This window comes from Megalobrama amblycephala, mitochondrion (genome assembly GCF_018812025.1).
Source record: "Megalobrama amblycephala mitochondrion, complete genome".
NCBI lineage: Eukaryota > Metazoa > Chordata > Actinopteri > Cypriniformes > Xenocyprididae > Megalobrama > Megalobrama amblycephala.
In genome coordinates, this window is record NC_010341.1 from 1 (window position 1) to 16,623 (window position 16,623).

General features: G+C 44.1%; 13 protein-coding genes across 13 annotated transcripts, besides 26 other annotated features; 12 read left to right on the forward strand and 1 right to left on the reverse strand. All coding sequences in view use genetic code 2, as the record gives it.

Moving 5' to 3' along the window:
- Positions 1-937: a D loop.
- Positions 938-1,006, forward strand: a tRNA (tRNA-Phe).
- Positions 1,007-1,968, forward strand: an rRNA (s-rRNA).
- Positions 1,969-2,040, forward strand: a tRNA (tRNA-Val).
- Positions 2,041-3,732, forward strand: an rRNA (l-rRNA).
- Position 3,733: 1 nt separating this feature from the next.
- Positions 3,734-3,809, forward strand: a tRNA (tRNA-Leu).
- A 1-nt stretch (position 3,810) lies between these two features.
- ND1 (NADH dehydrogenase subunit 1) lies at positions 3,811-4,785 on the forward strand. The gene has a single exon. The coding sequence runs from the start codon at positions 3,811-3,813 to the stop codon at positions 4,783-4,785; it is 975 nt and encodes a 324-aa protein (YP_001686724.1).
- Positions 4,786-4,789: 4 nt separating this feature from the next.
- Positions 4,790-4,861, forward strand: a tRNA (tRNA-Ile).
- Positions 4,860-4,930, reverse strand: a tRNA (tRNA-Gln).
- A 1-nt stretch (position 4,931) lies between these two features.
- Positions 4,932-5,000, forward strand: a tRNA (tRNA-Met).
- On the forward strand, positions 5,001-6,045 carry ND2 (NADH dehydrogenase subunit 2). The gene has a single exon. A coding segment is annotated over exon 1 (1,045 nt).
- Positions 6,046-6,116, forward strand: a tRNA (tRNA-Trp).
- A 1-nt stretch (position 6,117) lies between these two features.
- Positions 6,118-6,186, reverse strand: a tRNA (tRNA-Ala).
- Position 6,187: 1 nt separating this feature from the next.
- Positions 6,188-6,260, reverse strand: a tRNA (tRNA-Asn).
- Positions 6,261-6,292: an origin of replication (replication origin of L-strand).
- Positions 6,293-6,360, reverse strand: a tRNA (tRNA-Cys).
- Positions 6,361-6,362: 2 nt separating this feature from the next.
- Positions 6,363-6,433, reverse strand: a tRNA (tRNA-Tyr).
- Position 6,434: 1 nt separating this feature from the next.
- On the forward strand, positions 6,435-7,985 carry COX1 (cytochrome c oxidase subunit I). Its single transcript has one exon. The coding sequence runs from the start codon at positions 6,435-6,437 to the stop codon at positions 7,983-7,985; it is 1,551 nt and encodes a 516-aa protein (YP_001686726.1).
- Positions 7,986-8,056, reverse strand: a tRNA (tRNA-Ser).
- A 2-nt stretch (positions 8,057-8,058) lies between these two features.
- Positions 8,059-8,132, forward strand: a tRNA (tRNA-Asp).
- A 13-nt stretch (positions 8,133-8,145) lies between these two features.
- On the forward strand, positions 8,146-8,836 carry COX2 (cytochrome c oxidase subunit II). The gene has a single exon. A coding segment is annotated over exon 1 (691 nt).
- Positions 8,837-8,912, forward strand: a tRNA (tRNA-Lys).
- A 1-nt stretch (position 8,913) lies between these two features.
- Positions 8,914-9,078, forward strand: ATP8 (ATP synthase F0 subunit 8). The gene has a single exon. The coding sequence runs from the start codon at positions 8,914-8,916 to the stop codon at positions 9,076-9,078; it is 165 nt and encodes a 54-aa protein (YP_001686728.1).
- Positions 9,072-9,755, forward strand: ATP6 (ATP synthase F0 subunit 6). Its single transcript has one exon. It carries the CDS (start codon positions 9,072-9,074, stop codon positions 9,753-9,755), a length of 684 nt encoding a protein of 227 aa, YP_001686729.1.
- On the forward strand, positions 9,755-10,539 carry COX3 (cytochrome c oxidase subunit III). The gene has a single exon. A coding segment is annotated over exon 1 (785 nt).
- Positions 10,540-10,611, forward strand: a tRNA (tRNA-Gly).
- ND3 (NADH dehydrogenase subunit 3) lies at positions 10,612-10,960 on the forward strand. Its single transcript has one exon. A coding segment is annotated over exon 1 (349 nt).
- Positions 10,961-11,030, forward strand: a tRNA (tRNA-Arg).
- Positions 11,031-11,327, forward strand: ND4L (NADH dehydrogenase subunit 4L). Its single transcript has one exon. It carries the CDS (start codon positions 11,031-11,033, stop codon positions 11,325-11,327), a length of 297 nt encoding a protein of 98 aa, YP_001686732.1.
- Positions 11,321-12,702, forward strand: ND4 (NADH dehydrogenase subunit 4). Its single transcript has one exon. A coding segment is annotated over exon 1 (1,382 nt).
- Positions 12,703-12,771, forward strand: a tRNA (tRNA-His).
- Positions 12,772-12,840, forward strand: a tRNA (tRNA-Ser).
- A 1-nt stretch (position 12,841) lies between these two features.
- Positions 12,842-12,914, forward strand: a tRNA (tRNA-Leu).
- On the forward strand, positions 12,915-14,750 carry ND5 (NADH dehydrogenase subunit 5). Its single transcript has one exon. The coding sequence runs from the start codon at positions 12,915-12,917 to the stop codon at positions 14,748-14,750; it is 1,836 nt and encodes a 611-aa protein (YP_001686734.1).
- ND6 (NADH dehydrogenase subunit 6) lies at positions 14,747-15,268 on the reverse strand. Its single transcript has one exon. It carries the CDS (start codon positions 15,266-15,268, stop codon positions 14,747-14,749), a length of 522 nt encoding a protein of 173 aa, YP_001686735.1.
- Positions 15,269-15,337, reverse strand: a tRNA (tRNA-Glu).
- A 4-nt stretch (positions 15,338-15,341) lies between these two features.
- On the forward strand, positions 15,342-16,482 carry CYTB (cytochrome b). The gene has a single exon. A coding segment is annotated over exon 1 (1,141 nt).
- Positions 16,483-16,554, forward strand: a tRNA (tRNA-Thr).
- Positions 16,554-16,623, reverse strand: a tRNA (tRNA-Pro).

Genomic DNA, 16,623 nt, shown 5'->3' on the forward strand with positions numbered 1-16,623 from the left:
ATAGTAACCTATATGGTTTAATACATATATATGTATTATATTACATAATGCATTAGTACAGATATATGTATTATCACCATTCATTTATATTAACCATAAAGCAAGTACTAACGTTCAAGACGTACATAAACCAAAATATTAAAACTCACAAATAATTTATTTAGACCCGGGAAATAGATTATTCCCCTATAATTGGCCCTCAAATATTTCCTTGAAATAATCAACTAGGATTTAACTCAACCATATTAATGTAGTAAGAGACCACCAACTGGTTTATATTAAGGTATATCCTGCATGATAGGATCAGGGACACAAATTGTGGGGGTAACACAGAATGAACTATTACTTGCATCTGGCTTCAATCTCAGGAACATAACTGTAAAATTCCACCCTCGGATAATTATGTCTGGCATATGGTTAAATGATGTGAGTACATACTCCTCATTAACCCCACATGCCGGGCATTCTTTTATATGCATAGGGGTTCTCCTTTTTGGTTACCTTTCACCTTGCATCTCAGAGTGCAGGCTCAAATGACAAATCAAGGTTGAACATATTCCTTGCTTGAATTCGAGTAGGTCAATTATTAAAAGACATAACTTAAGAATTACATACTTTTGACTCAAGTGCATAACACATTCATTCCTTCTTCAACTTACCCCTATATATATGCCCCCCCTCTCGGTTTCTGCGCGACAAACCCCCCTACCCCCTACGCTCAGCAAATCCTGTTATCCTTGTCAAACCCCGAAACCAAGGAAGGTTCGAGAACGTATAAGCTAGCAAGTTGATTTATGGGCTAGCTATCCGCATTATATATATATATATACATACACATCGCATTAATTTGCCGCAAATTTCTCCAAATATTGGCCTAAAAGTCCCTATTAAATTTTTAGGGCGCGCCCCAATGCTAAAAAGTCCAACATTAAAAAGCGCTAGCGTAGCTTAATACAAAGCATAGCACTGAAGATGTTAAGATGGGCCCTGAGAAGCTCCGCATGCATAAAGGCATGGTCCCGACCTTATTATCAGCTCTTACCCGACTTACACATGCAAGTCTCCGCAGTCCCGTGAGTATGCCCTCAATCCCCCGCCCGGGGACGAGGAGCGGGCATCAGGCACAAATTTTAGCCCAAGACGCCTGGCCAAGCCACACCCCCAAGGGAATTCAGCAGTGATAAACATTAAGCCATAAGTGAAAACTTGACTCAGTCAGGGCTAAGAGGGCCGGTAAAACTCGTGCCAGCCACCGCGGTTAAACGAGAGGCCCTAGTTGATAACACCACGGCGTAAAGGGTGGTTAAGGAGAGCAAGATAATTTTTAAAGCCAAATGGCCCTTTGGCCGTCATACGCTTCTAGGTGTCCGAAGCCCAATCATACGAAAGCAGCTTTAACAAAGCCCACCTGACCCCACGAAAGCTGAGAAACAAACTGGGATTAGATACCCCACTATGCTCAGCCATAAACCTAGACATCCAACTACAATTAGATGTCCGCCCGGGTACTACGAGCATCAGCTTGAAACCCAAAGGACCTGACGGTGCCTCAGACCCCCCTAGAGGAGCCTGTTCTAGAACCGATAACCCCCGTTAAACCTCACCACTTCTAGCCATCCCAGCCTATATACCGCCGTCGTCAGCTTACCCTGTGAAGGTAATAAAAGTAAGCAAAATGGGCACAACCCAGAACGTCAGGTCGAGGTGTAGCGTACGAAGTGGGAAGAAATGGGCTACATTTTCTATCACAGAACACTACGAACATGCAACATGAAATAGTGCTTGAAGGAGGATTTAGTAGTAAAAAGGAAGCAGAGTGTCCTTTTGAACCCGGCTCTGAGGCGCGTACACACCGCCCGTCACTCTCCCCTGTCAAAACGCAACAAAGATACTTAACACCAGAGCACTGACAAGGGGAGGCAAGTCGTAACATGGTAAGTGTACCGGAAGGTGCACTTGGATTAAACCCAGGGTGTGGCTGAGTTAGTCAAGCATCTCACTTACACCGAGAAGACATCCATGCAAATTGGATCACCCTGAGCCAAACAGCTAGCTTAACCACCAATATAACCCAACAATGTTAATAACAAAACATGACCTAACACCATAAACTAAACCATTTTTTTACCTGAGTATGGGAGACAGAAAAGGTTCAACCTAAAGCAATAGAAAAAGTACCGCAAGGGAAAGCTGAAAGAGAAATGAAACAACCCATATAAGCACTAAAAAACAAAGACTAAACCTTGTACCTTTTGCATCATGATTTAGCCAGCACCATCAAGCAAAGAGACCTTTAGTTTGAAACCCCGAAACCAGGTGAGCTACCCCGAGACAGCCTATTTAAATTTAGGGCTAACCCGTCTCTGTGGCAAAAGAGTGGGAAGAGCTCCGGGTAGAAGTGACAGACCTACCGAACCTGGTGATAGCTGGTTGCCTGAGAAATGGATAGAAGTTCAGCCTCGTACACCCCAAATCAAAAAATACAACATTAAGACAATGAGGGAAATATACGAGAGTTAGTTAAAGGGGGTACAGCCCCTCTAACAAAGGATACAACCTTCACAGGAGGATAAAGATCATAATATATAAAACACACTGTTTTAGTGGGCCTAAAAGCAGCCATCTAAGTAGAAAGCGTTAAAGCTCAGACAGAAAGAAGTTTATTATACTGATAAAAAATCTTATTCCCCTAACAATATCAGGCTAACCCATGCCCGCATGGAAGAAATTATGCTAAAATGAGTAACAAGAAGACCTGCTCTTCTCCAAGCACAAGTGTAAGCCAGATCGGACAAACCACTGGAAATTAACGAATCCAACCCAAGAGAGTAATGTGAACAACAGAAAAACCAAGAAAAACCCACAACTAAACAATCGTTAACCCCACACTGGAGTGCTATTTTTTAAAGGAAAGACTAAAAGAAAGGGAAGGAACTCGGCAAACACAAGCCTCGCCTGTTTACCAAAAACATCGCCTCCTGCGACTAAACTGAGTATAGGAGGTCCAGCCTGCCCAGTGACTACAAGTTCAACGGCCGCGGTATTTTGACCGTGCAAAGGTAGCGCAATCACTTGTCTTTTAAATAGAGACCTGTATGAATGGCTAAACGAGGGCTTAACTGTCTCCCCCTTCAAGTCAGTGAAATTGATCTATCCGTGCAGAAGCGGGTATAATGATACAAGACGAGAAGACCCTTTGGAGCTTAAGGTACAAAACTCAACCACGTTAAGCAACTTAGTAAAAAGCAAAAACTTAGTGGAAGATGAGATTTTACCTTCGGTTGGGGCGACCGCGGAGGAAAAACAAGCCTCCGAGTGGAATGGGCCAAACCCCTAAAACCAAGAGAGACATCTCTAAGCCACAGAACATCTGACCAAAAATGATCCGGCCAATAGAGCCGATCAACGAACCAAGTTACCCTAGGGATAACAGCGCAATCCTCTCCCAGAGTCCATATCGACGAGGGGGTTTACGACCTCGATGTTGGATCAGGACATCCTAATGGTGCAGCCGCTATTAAGGGTTCGTTTGTTCAACGATTAAAGTCCTACGTGATCTGAGTTCAGACCGGAGCAATCCAGGTCAGTTTCTATCTGTAACGCTACTTTTCCTAGTACGAAAGGATCGGAAAAGAGGGGCCTATACTTAAAGCACGCCCCACCCCTAATTAATGAAAACAAATAAATTAAATAAAGGGAGGGCCAAAACCCCAACCGCCCGAAACAAGGACATACTGGGGTGGCAGAGCATGGTAAATTGCGAAAGGCCTAAGCCCTTTATACCAGAGGTTCAAATCCTCTTCCCAGTTCATGCTAAACACTCTAATAAACCACCTAATTAATCCCCTAGCCTATATTGTGCCCGTCCTACTAGCAGTAGCCTTCCTAACTCTAATCGAACGTAAGGTATTAGGATACATGCAACTACGAAAAGGGCCAAATGTAGTCGGACCATATGGACTTCTACAGCCCATCGCCGATGGAGTCAAACTATTTACCAAAGAACCAGTCCGCCCCTCTACATCCTCTCCATTTCTATTCCTAGCCACCCCCATTCTTGCATTAACCCTAGCCATAACACTATGAGCACCCATGCCCATGCCCTACCCAGTAATTGACCTCAACCTGGGAGTCCTATTTATCCTGGCCTTATCAAGCCTCGCAGTATACTCCATTCTAGGATCAGGGTGAGCATCAAATTCAAAATACGCATTAATCGGAGCCCTACGGGCCGTGGCCCAAACAATTTCCTATGAAGTGAGCCTAGGACTAATTCTTCTATCAGTCATTATCTTCTCAGGGGGCTATACCCTGCAAACATTTAGCACAGCCCAAGAAAGCATCTGATTACTAGCCCCTGCCTGACCACTAGCCGCAATATGATATATCTCAACCTTAGCAGAAACAAATCGAGCACCATTCGACCTAACAGAAGGAGAATCAGAATTAGTCTCAGGCTTTAACGTAGAATATGCAGGAGGGCCCTTCGCCCTCTTCTTCCTAGCCGAATATGCAAATATCCTATTAATAAACACCTTATCAGCCGTACTATTCCTAGGAACATCACACATTCACCACATCCCAGAGTTAACAACAATTAGCCTTATGACTAAAGCCGCACTACTATCTATCGTATTCCTATGAGTACGAGCCTCATACCCACGATTCCGATATGATCAACTAATACATCTTGTATGAAAAAACTTCCTCCCCCTAACACTGGCCCTAGTATTATGACACATCGCCCTGCCAATCGCACTAGCGGGCCTTCCCCCACAACTATAATTCAGGAACTGTGCCCGAATGCTTAGGGACCACTTTGGTAGAGTGGCCTATAGGGGCTAAAATCCCCTCAGTTCTTAGAAAGAAGGGGATCGAACCCATGCCCAAGAGATCAAAACTCTTAGTGCTTCCTCTACACCACTTTCTAAGATGGGGTCAGCTAATCAAGCTTTCGGGCCCATACCCCGAACATGACGGTTAAAGTCCCTCCTCCATCAATGAACCCCTACGTACTCGCAGTCCTACTCTCCAGCCTAGGACTAGGAACTACTTTAACCTTTGCCAGCTCCCACTGACTACTAGCCTGAATAGGACTGGAAATTAATACCCTGGCAATCATTCCTCTAATAGCACAACACCACCACCCCCGCGCAGTAGAAGCCACCACAAAATACTTCCTAACCCAAGCCACCGCAGCCGCAATAATTATATTTGCAAGTACAACAAACGCCTGAATCACAGGAGAATGAGACATAAACAACATATCAAACCCTATTGCTAGCACAATGATCATTACTGCCCTAGCACTTAAAATTGGACTAGCACCAATACACTTCTGAATACCAGAAGTCCTACAAGGACTAGATCTTCTAACGGGCCTAATTTTATCAACATGGCAAAAGCTTGCCCCCTTCGCCCTAATTATCCAAACGGCCCAAGCCGTGGACCCCGTACTATTAACTGCCCTAGGGGTCATATCCACCTTGATTGGAGGATGAGGGGGTCTAAACCAAACCCAGCTACGAAAAATCCTAGCCTACTCCTCGATCGCACACATAGGCTGAATAATCATCATTCTCCAATACGCCCCACAACTCACCCTCCTTGCCCTAGGAACATACATTTTTATGACATCCGCAGCATTTCTCACCCTAAAAACATCATCCGTCACAAAAATCAATACTCTTTCAATAGTCTGATCAAAAAGTCCAGTCCTAACAACAACCACGGCCCTAGTACTACTATCACTAGGAGGCTTACCCCCACTAACAGGATTTATGCCAAAATGACTAATCCTGCAAGAACTGGCAAAACAAAATCTTCCAATCACCGCTACAATTATAGCCCTAGCTGCCCTACTAAGTCTTTATTTCTACCTACGCCTCTGTTATGCAATAACACTAACAATCTCTCCTAATACAATCAATTCAATCACCCCCTGACGAACCCAAACAACCCAATCCTCCCTCCCACTCACCTTATCTACCACAATTGCCCTAGGACTTTTACCGATAACCCCAGCTATTCTAATACTAGCCACCTAGGGACTTAGGATAACATCAGACCAAGAGCCTTCAAAGCTCTAAGTAGAAGTGAAAATCTTCTAGTCCCTGATAAGACCTACAAGAGTCTATCTTGCATTTTCTGATTGCAAATCAAATGTTTTTATTAAACTAAGGCCTTACTAGATGGGAAGGCCTCGATCCTACAAACTCTTAGTTAACAGCTAAGCGCTCAAGCCAGCGAGCATCCATCTACTTTTCCCGCCTATGGCCTAGTAAGGCGGGAAAAGCCCCGGCAGACTACTAATCTACGTCTCTGGATTTGCAATCCAGCATGCTTCTTCACCACGGGGCTGATGATAAGGAGAGGACTCAAACCTCTGTCTTCGGGGCTACAACCCGCCGCCTAAGCACTCGGCTACCCTACCTGTGGCAATTACACGCTGATTCTTTTCTACAAACCACAAAGACATTGGTACCCTTTATCTTGTATTTGGTGCCTGAGCCGGAATAGTGGGAACCGCTCTAAGCCTTCTCATTCGAGCCGAACTAAGCCAACCTGGATCACTTCTGGGCGACGACCAAATTTATAATGTTATTGTCACTGCCCATGCCTTCGTAATAATTTTCTTTATAGTAATACCAATTCTAATCGGAGGGTTTGGAAACTGACTCGTGCCGCTAATAATCGGAGCGCCTGATATGGCATTCCCACGAATGAATAACATAAGTTTCTGACTTCTACCCCCCTCTTTCCTTCTACTACTAGCCTCCTCTGGTGTCGAAGCCGGAGCTGGGACAGGGTGAACAGTATACCCGCCACTCGCAGGCAATCTTGCCCACGCAGGAGCATCCGTAGACCTAACAATTTTCTCGCTCCACCTAGCAGGTGTATCATCAATTTTAGGTGCAATTAACTTCATCACCACAACTATTAATATGAAACCACCAGCCATCTCTCAATACCAAACACCCCTGTTTGTTTGAGCCGTACTTGTAACAGCCGTACTTCTTCTCTTATCTCTACCAGTCCTAGCCGCCGGAATTACTATGCTTCTTACAGACCGAAATCTAAATACCACATTCTTTGACCCAGCAGGAGGAGGAGACCCAATCCTATATCAACACCTATTCTGGTTCTTCGGCCACCCTGAAGTTTACATTCTCATTTTACCCGGATCTGGGATCATTTCACACGTCGTAGCCTACTATGCAGGCAAAAAAGAACCATTCGGCTATATAGGAATGGTCTGAGCCATGATAGCTATCGGTCTCCTAGGATTTATTGTATGAGCCCACCACATGTTCACTGTCGGAATGGACGTAGACACTCGTGCATACTTTACATCCGCAACAATAATTATTGCCATTCCAACAGGCGTAAAAGTATTTAGCTGATTAGCCACACTTCACGGAGGATCTATCAAATGAGAAACACCCATACTATGAGCCCTTGGGTTCATTTTCCTCTTCACCGTGGGTGGATTGACAGGAATTGTCCTAGCCAACTCATCACTCGACATCGTCCTTCACGACACATACTACGTAGTCGCACACTTCCACTATGTACTATCAATGGGTGCTGTATTTGCCATTATGGCAGCCTTTGTTCACTGATTCCCCCTATTTACAGGATACACTTTAAATGACACCTGAACAAAAATCCACTTCGGAGTAATATTCATCGGTGTCAACCTTACATTCTTCCCACAACACTTCCTAGGCCTAGCAGGAATGCCACGACGATACTCTGACTACCCAGACGCCTACGCTCTGTGAAATACAGTATCATCCATCGGGTCACTTATCTCCTTAGTAGCAGTAATTATATTCCTATTTATTCTATGAGAAGCCTTCGCCGCTAAACGAGAAGTATCCTCAGTAGAATTAACTATAACAAATGTAGAATGACTTCATGGCTGCCCTCCACCATACCACACATTTGAAGAACCCGCATTCGTTCAAGTTCAATCAAACTAACGAGAAAGGAAGGAATTGAACCCCCGTATACTGGTTTCAAGCCAGTCACATAACCACTCTGTCACTTTCTTCTAAGACATTAGTAAAATACGCAAATTACATCACCTTGTCGAGGTGAAATTGCAGGTTAAACCCCTGTATGTCTTAAGCTCAAGGCTTAATGGCACATCCCACGCAACTAGGATTCCAAGACGCGGCATCACCCGTTATAGAAGAACTTCTTCACTTCCATGACCACGCCCTAATAATCGTATTCTTAATCAGTACTCTAGTACTTTATATTATTATTGCAATGGTTTCAACCAAACTTACCAACAAATACATCTTAGACTCTCAAGAAATCGAAATCGTATGAACTATTTTACCAGCTGTCATTCTAGTCTTGATTGCTCTGCCATCCCTTCGAATTCTATACCTTATAGACGAAATCAATGACCCCCACCTAACAATTAAGGCCATAGGACATCAGTGATACTGAAGCTATGAGTACACAGATTACGAAGATCTCGGCTTCGACTCCTACATAATCCCAACCCAGGACCTTACACCCGGTCAATTCCGACTCCTAGAAACAGACCACCGAATAGTAGTCCCCATAGAATCACCAGTTCGTGTCCTAGTATCTGCCGAAGACGTATTACACTCCTGAGCCGTTCCATCTCTAGGTGTAAAAATAGACGCAGTGCCAGGCCGACTAAACCAAACTGCCTTCATTGCCTCACGCCCAGGTGTATTTTACGGACAGTGTTCTGAAATCTGCGGGGCAAACCACAGCTTTATGCCCATTGTAGTCGAAGCAGTCCCACTAGAGCATTTCGAGAGCTGATCCTCATTAATACTAGAAGACGCCTCACTAGAAAGCTAATTATTGGACAAAGCGTTGGCCTTTTAAGCCAAAGTTTGGTGCCTACCGACCACCTCTAGTGAAATGCCCCAATTAAACCCCAACCCCTGATTTGCAATTCTAGTATTCTCATGAATCATCTTTCTCACCATTATCCCAACTAAAGTCTTAAATCACACCACACCAAATGAACCAACCCCAATAAGTGAAGAAAAACACAAAACAGAACCCTGAGACTGACCATGATAACAAGCTTCTTCGATCAATTTGCAAGCCCATCCTTCCTAGGAATCCCACTTATTGCTATTGCAATCGCACTACCGTGACTTCTTTTCCCAACCCCACCATCCCGGTGAATCAACAATCGACTTATCACCCTCCAAACATGATTCATTAACCGATTCACTAACCAATTAATAATGCCCTTAAATGTGGGAGGACATAAATGGGCACTACTATTAGCCTCATTAATAGTATTCCTTATCACCATCAATATATTAGGCCTTCTCCCATATACTTTCACACCTACAACGCAACTATCACTAAATATAGGATTTGCTGTGCCACTATGACTTGCCACCGTAATTATTGGAATGCGAAACCAACCAACGGTTGCCCTCGGACATCTTCTACCAGAAGGAACGCCCATTCCCCTAATCCCCGTACTAATTATTATCGAGACAATTAGCCTATTTATTCGCCCATTAGCCCTAGGCGTTCGACTTACAGCCAATTTAACTGCGGGCCACTTATTAATTCAACTCATCGCCACAGCTGTATTCGTCCTACTGCCGATAATACCCACAGTAGCCATCTTAACCGCCGCCGTTCTCTTCCTCCTAACACTCCTAGAAGTCGCAGTGGCAATAATTCAAGCTTATGTATTTGTACTACTCCTAAGCCTCTACCTGCAAGAAAACGTCTAATGGCCCACCAAGCACATGCATATCATATGGTTGATCCAAGCCCATGACCACTAACCGGAGCCGTCGGTGCTCTATTAATAACATCCGGCCTAGCAATCTGGTTCCACTTCCACTCAACAACACTAATAACCCTCGGGATAATCCTTCTACTCCTCACAATATTCCAATGATGACGTGACATTATTCGAGAAGGAACATTCCAAGGCCACCACACACCGCCAGTACAAAAAGGACTACGTTATGGAATAATCCTATTTATTACTTCAGAGGTATTCTTTTTCCTGGGATTCTTCTGAGCCTTCTACCACTCAAGTCTAGCACCAACACCAGAGCTGGGAGGATGCTGACCCCCAACAGGAATTATTACATTAGACCCCTTCGAAGTTCCCCTCCTCAACACAGCTGTGCTACTAGCATCGGGGGTAACGGTCACATGAGCCCATCATAGCATCATAGAAGGTGAACGAAAACAAGCCATCCAATCTCTTGCACTTACAATTCTACTAGGACTCTACTTCACTGCCCTCCAAGCCATGGAGTACTACGAAGCACCCTTCACAATCGCAGACGGAGTATACGGCTCTACATTCTTTGTGGCCACAGGATTCCACGGACTACATGTCATTATCGGATCATCATTCCTGGCTGTCTGTCTTCTTCGCCAAGTCCAATACCACTTTACATCCGAACATCATTTCGGCTTCGAAGCCGCTGCTTGATATTGACACTTTGTTGACGTAGTATGACTATTCCTCTACGTATCCATCTACTGATGAGGCTCATAATCTTTCTAGTATTAAAGTTAGTACAAGTGACTTCCAATCATTTAGTCTTGGTTAAACCCCAGGGAAAGATAATGAACCTAATCATAACCATCCTCACCATCACAGTAGCCCTATCCTCAATCCTAGCAATCGTATCCTTCTGACTACCTCAAATAAATCCGGACGCAGAAAAACTATCCCCCTATGAGTGTGGATTCGACCCACTTGGATCCGCCCGACTACCCTTCTCACTACGATTCTTCCTAGTAGCAATCCTGTTCCTCCTATTTGACCTAGAAATTGCCCTCCTTCTCCCCCTGCCATGAGGAGACCAACTCCACAATCCCACCGGAACATTCTTTTGAGCCGCTACAGTCCTAATCTTATTAACCCTAGGACTAATTTACGAATGAACCCAGGGCGGCCTAGAATGAGCAGAATAGGGAGTTAGTCCAAAATAAGACCTCTGATTTCGGCTCAGAAAATTATGGTTTAAGTCCATAACCCCCTTATGACACCAGTACATTTTAGCTTTAGTTCAGCATTCATTTTAGGATTAATAGGACTAGCGTTCCACCGCACCCACCTGCTCTCCGCACTCCTGTGCTTGGAAGGTATAATACTATCCCTATTTATTGCACTAGCCCTATGGGCCTTACAATTCGAATCAACAAGCTTCTCCGCAGCCCCCATACTACTACTAGCCTTCTCCGCCTGCGAAGCAAGCACGGGCCTTGCACTCCTAGTAGCCACAGCCCGAACTCACGGGACCGACCGTTTACAAAACCTCAATCTTCTACAATGCTAAAAGTACTAATCCCCACTGTTATATTATTCCCAACAATTTGATTAACTTCCCCCAAATGACTATGAACAACCACAACCGCACATAGTCTCTTAATTGCCCTTATTAGCCTCACATGATTAAAATGAACATCAGAAACCGGATGAACTATGTCCAACTCGTATCTAGCCACAGACCCACTCTCAACCCCCCTTCTAGTACTAACATGTTGACTTCTTCCATTAATAATTCTAGCCAGTCAAAATCATATCAACCCTGAACCTATCAGCCGACAACGTCTATACATTACCCTCCTCACCTCACTACAAACTTTCCTAATTATAGCATTCGGTGCCACCGAAATCATCATATTTTATATTATATTCGAGGCTACACTCATCCCAACTCTTATTATTATCACTCGATGGGGAAACCAAACTGAACGCCTCAATGCAGGAACTTATTTCCTATTCTACACCCTAGCAGGGTCCCTCCCACTACTAGTCGCCCTTCTCCTACTTCAACAATCCACCGGGACCCTGTCCATGTTAGTAATCCAATACTCTCAACCCATACTCCTAAACTCCTGAGGCCACAAAATCTGGTGAGCCGGCTGCTTAATCGCATTCCTAGTAAAAATACCACTATACGGGGTACACCTGTGACTACCAAAAGCACATGTTGAAGCCCCAGTCGCAGGGTCCATAGTACTAGCGGCAGTACTACTAAAACTAGGAGGATACGGAATAATACGAATAATAATCATGCTAGACCCACTATCCAAGGAACTAGTATACCCATTTATCATTCTAGCATTATGAGGCATCATCATGACTGGATCAATTTGTCTTCGACAGACAGACCTCAAGTCCCTAATTGCCTACTCATCCGTTAGCCACATAGGACTTGTAGCAGGTGGAATTCTAATCCAAACTCCATGAGGATTCTCAGGGGCTATTATTTTAATAATCGCCCATGGACTAGTGTCTTCAATACTATTCTGCTTAGCCAACACAGCCTATGAACGAACACATAGCCGAACCATAATTCTTGCCCGAGGATTACAAATAATCTTTCCATTAACAGCGGTATGATGATTTATCGCCAACCTAGCCAACCTAGCACTACCCCCGCTACCTAACCTAATAGGAGAACTAATAATTATTACAACCCTATTTAACTGATCACCATGAACTATTGCACTCACAGGAGCAGGAACATTAATCACAGCAGGCTACTCCCTATATATATTCCTAATATCTCAACGAGGTCCAACACCAAGCCACATCACCAAACTCCCGCCATTTCACACCCGAGAACACCTATTAATAGCTCTTCACCTAATTCCAGTAATCCTCCTTGTCACAAAACCAGAACTTATATGAGGCTGATGCTACTAGTAAGTATAGTTTAACCAAAACATTAGACTGTGATTCTAAAGACAGGAGTTAAAATCCCCTTACTCACCAAGGAAGGACAGAAATCAATAAGTACTGCTAATCCTTATGCACCACGGTTAAAATCCGCGGCTTCCTCACGCTTCTGAAGGATAACAGTTCATCCATTGGTCTTAGGAACCAAAAACTCTTGGTGCAAATCCAAGTGGAAGCTATGAATCCAACAACCCTAATTATATCATCCTCACTTATTCTAGTCATCACTATCCTTATATTCCCCCTACTAACAACACTAAGCCCCAAACCACAAAAACCAGAGTGAGCAAGTACACATGTTAAAACCGCCGTCAGCACCTCATTTTTTATCAGCCTTCTCCCACTCATAATTTTCCTAGACCAAGGAATAGAAAGCATCACCACAAACTGACAATGAATAAATACACACATGTTTGATACAAACATCAGCTTTAAGTTCGACCACTACTCCCTCATTTTCACCCCCATTGCCCTCTACGTCACCTGATCTATCCTAGAGTTTGCATTATGGTACATACACTCTGACCCAAACATGAACCGATTCTTCAAATATCTGCTCCTATTCCTAGTAGCCATAATCACCCTGGTTACAGCCAACAACATATTCCAGCTATTTATTGGCTGAGAAGGTGTTGGGATTATATCATTCCTACTAATCGGATGATGATACGGGCGAGCGGACGCTAACACAGCGGCCCTCCAAGCCGTTATCTACAACCGAGTAGGGGACATCGGACTAATCCTAAGCATAGCATGGTTCGCAATAAACCTTAACTCCTGAGAAATCCAGCAAATCTTCTTCCTATCAAAAAACTTCGACATGACAATTCCCCTAATCGGACTAATCCTCGCAGCAACAGGAAAATCGGCCCAATTTGGCCTACATCCCTGACTCCCTTCTGCCATGGAGGGCCCCACGCCAGTATCTGCCCTACTCCATTCTAGCACTATGGTCGTTGCAGGGATCTTCCTACTAATCCGCCTCCACCCCCTCATAGAAAACAACAATCTCGCACTAACAATCTGTCTATGCTTAGGAGCACTTACCACCTTATTCACAGCCACCTGCGCCCTAACTCAAAATGACATCAAAAAAATTGTAGCTTTCTCAACATCCAGTCAACTAGGCCTAATAATAGTTACAATTGGACTAAACCAACCACAACTAGCATTCCTCCACATCTGCACACACGCATTCTTTAAGGCTATACTATTCTTATGCTCCGGATCAATTATCCACAGCTTAAACGACGAGCAAGATATCCGAAAAATAGGAGGTCTTCATAACCTAATACCTGCCACCTCAACCTACCTCACAATCGGCAGCCTTGCATTAACAGGAACCCCATTCCTAGCCGGATTCTTTTCAAAAGATGCCATCATCGAAGCCCTAAACACCTCTTACCTTAACGCCTGAGCCCTAACCCTCACACTAATTGCCACATCATTCACCGCAGTCTATAGCTTCCGAGTAGTATTCTTTGTTACCATAGGATCCCCTCGATTCCTGCCACTATCCCCCATCAACGAAAATAACCCACTAGTTATCAACCCCATCAAACGACTTGCCTGAGGAAGCATCATTGCAGGACTTATCATTACATCTAACTTCCTACCCTCAAAAACACCCATTATAACAATACCAACCACCCTAAAACTAGCAGCTCTCATGGTAACCATCACCGGACTTCTAGTGGCCATAGAACTTACAGCCATAACCAACAAACAAGTCAAAATCACCCCCACAATTCCTTTACACCACTTCTCAAACATACTAGGGTACTTCCCCGCAATAATCCATCGACTCCCCCCTAAACTTAACCTAACCCTAGGACAATCAATCGCCACTAAACTTGACCAAACGTGACTTGAGATTACAGGGCCAAAAGGACTAGCACTAACTCAAATAATGATATCAAAAGTTACAAGCGACATCCAACGAGGCATAATTAAAACCTACCTAACTATCTTCCTCCTAACTCTAACCCTGGCCATCCTTCTAACTCTTATTTAAACAGCTCGAAGAGTACCACGACTCAACCCCCGAGTAAGCTCCAACACCACAAGTAGGGTTAAAAGCAACACCCACGCACAAATAACCAACATCGCCCCACCAAAAGAATATATAACAGCCACACCACTAACATCACCACGCAACATAGAAAACTCCTTCAACCCATCAACAACCACCCAAGAACCCTCATACCACCCCCCTCAAAATAACCCGGCCGCCAACACAACACCTAGAAGATAAACTAACACATACCCAGCCACAGAACGACTTCCCCAAGCCTCTGGAAAAGGCTCAGCAGCTAAAGCCGCTGAATAAGCAAACACCACAAGCATTCCCCCTAAATAAATTAAAAAAAGAACCAAGGACAAGAAAGAACCTCCATAACCAACTAAAATCCCGCACCCAACCCCCGCTGCTACTACCAGACCTAAAGCAGCAAAATAAGGCGTAGGATTAGAAGCAACAGCAACCAAACCCACAACTAAAGCTACCAATAATAAAAACATAAAATAAGTCATAATTCTTGCTCGGACTTTAACCGAGACCAGTGACTTGAAGAACCACCGTTGTAGTTCAACTACAAGAACCATAATGGCAAGCCTACGAAAAACCCACCCACTGATAAAAATCGCCAACGACGCACTAGTTGACCTCCCCACACCATCCAATATTTCCGTATGATGAAATTTTGGGTCCCTTCTAGGACTATGTTTAATCACCCAAATCCTAACCGGGCTATTCCTAGCCATACACTATACCTCCGACATTTCAACTGCATTTTCGTCGGTAGTCCACATCTGCCGAGACGTAAACTATGGTTGACTCATCCGTAATATTCACGCTAACGGAGCATCATTCTTTTTCATCTGCATTTATATACACATTGCTCGCGGCCTATACTACGGGTCCTACCTATACAAAGAAACCTGAAATATTGGAGTAGTCCTCCTCCTGCTAGTTATAATAACAGCCTTCGTTGGCTACGTCCTTCCATGAGGACAGATATCCTTCTGAGGTGCTACAGTAATTACAAATTTACTATCAGCAGTCCCTTATATAGGAGACACCCTTGTCCAATGAATCTGAGGTGGCTTCTCAGTAGACAATGCAACACTAACACGATTCTTCGCATTCCACTTCCTACTACCATTCGTAGTCGCCGCCGCAACCCTTCTACACCTACTTTTCCTCCACGAGACAGGATCAAACAACCCAGCCGGATTAAACTCCGACGCAGATAAAATTTCTTTCCACCCATATTTCTCATACAAAGACCTTCTAGGATTCGTAGTAATACTGTTAGCCCTCACATCATTAGCGCTATTCTCCCCAAATCTCTTAGGAGACCCAGAAAATTTCACCCCAGCAAATCCACTAGTCACCCCTCCACATATCAAGCCAGAATGATACTTTTTGTTTGCTTACGCCATTCTACGATCCATCCCAAACAAACTAGGAGGGGTCCTTGCATTACTATTCTCCATCCTAGTGCTAATAGTAGTACCAATCTTACACACTTCAAAACAACGAGGACTGACATTCCGCCCAATCACCCAGTTCCTATTCTGAACCTTAGTGGCAGACATAATCATTCTAACATGGATTGGAGGCATACCCGTAGAACATCCATACATTATTATTGGACAAGTCGCATCAGTCCTTTACTTCGCATTATTCCTCATCCTCTCCCCACTAGCAGGATGAGTAGAAAACAAAGCACTAAAATGAGCTTGCCCTAGTAGCTTAGTATAAAAGCATCGGTCTTGTAATCCGAAGATCGGAGGTTAAATTCCCCCCTAGCGCCCAGAAAAGAGAGATTTTAACTCCCACCCCTGGCTCCCAAAGCCAGAATTCTAAATTAAACTATCTTCTG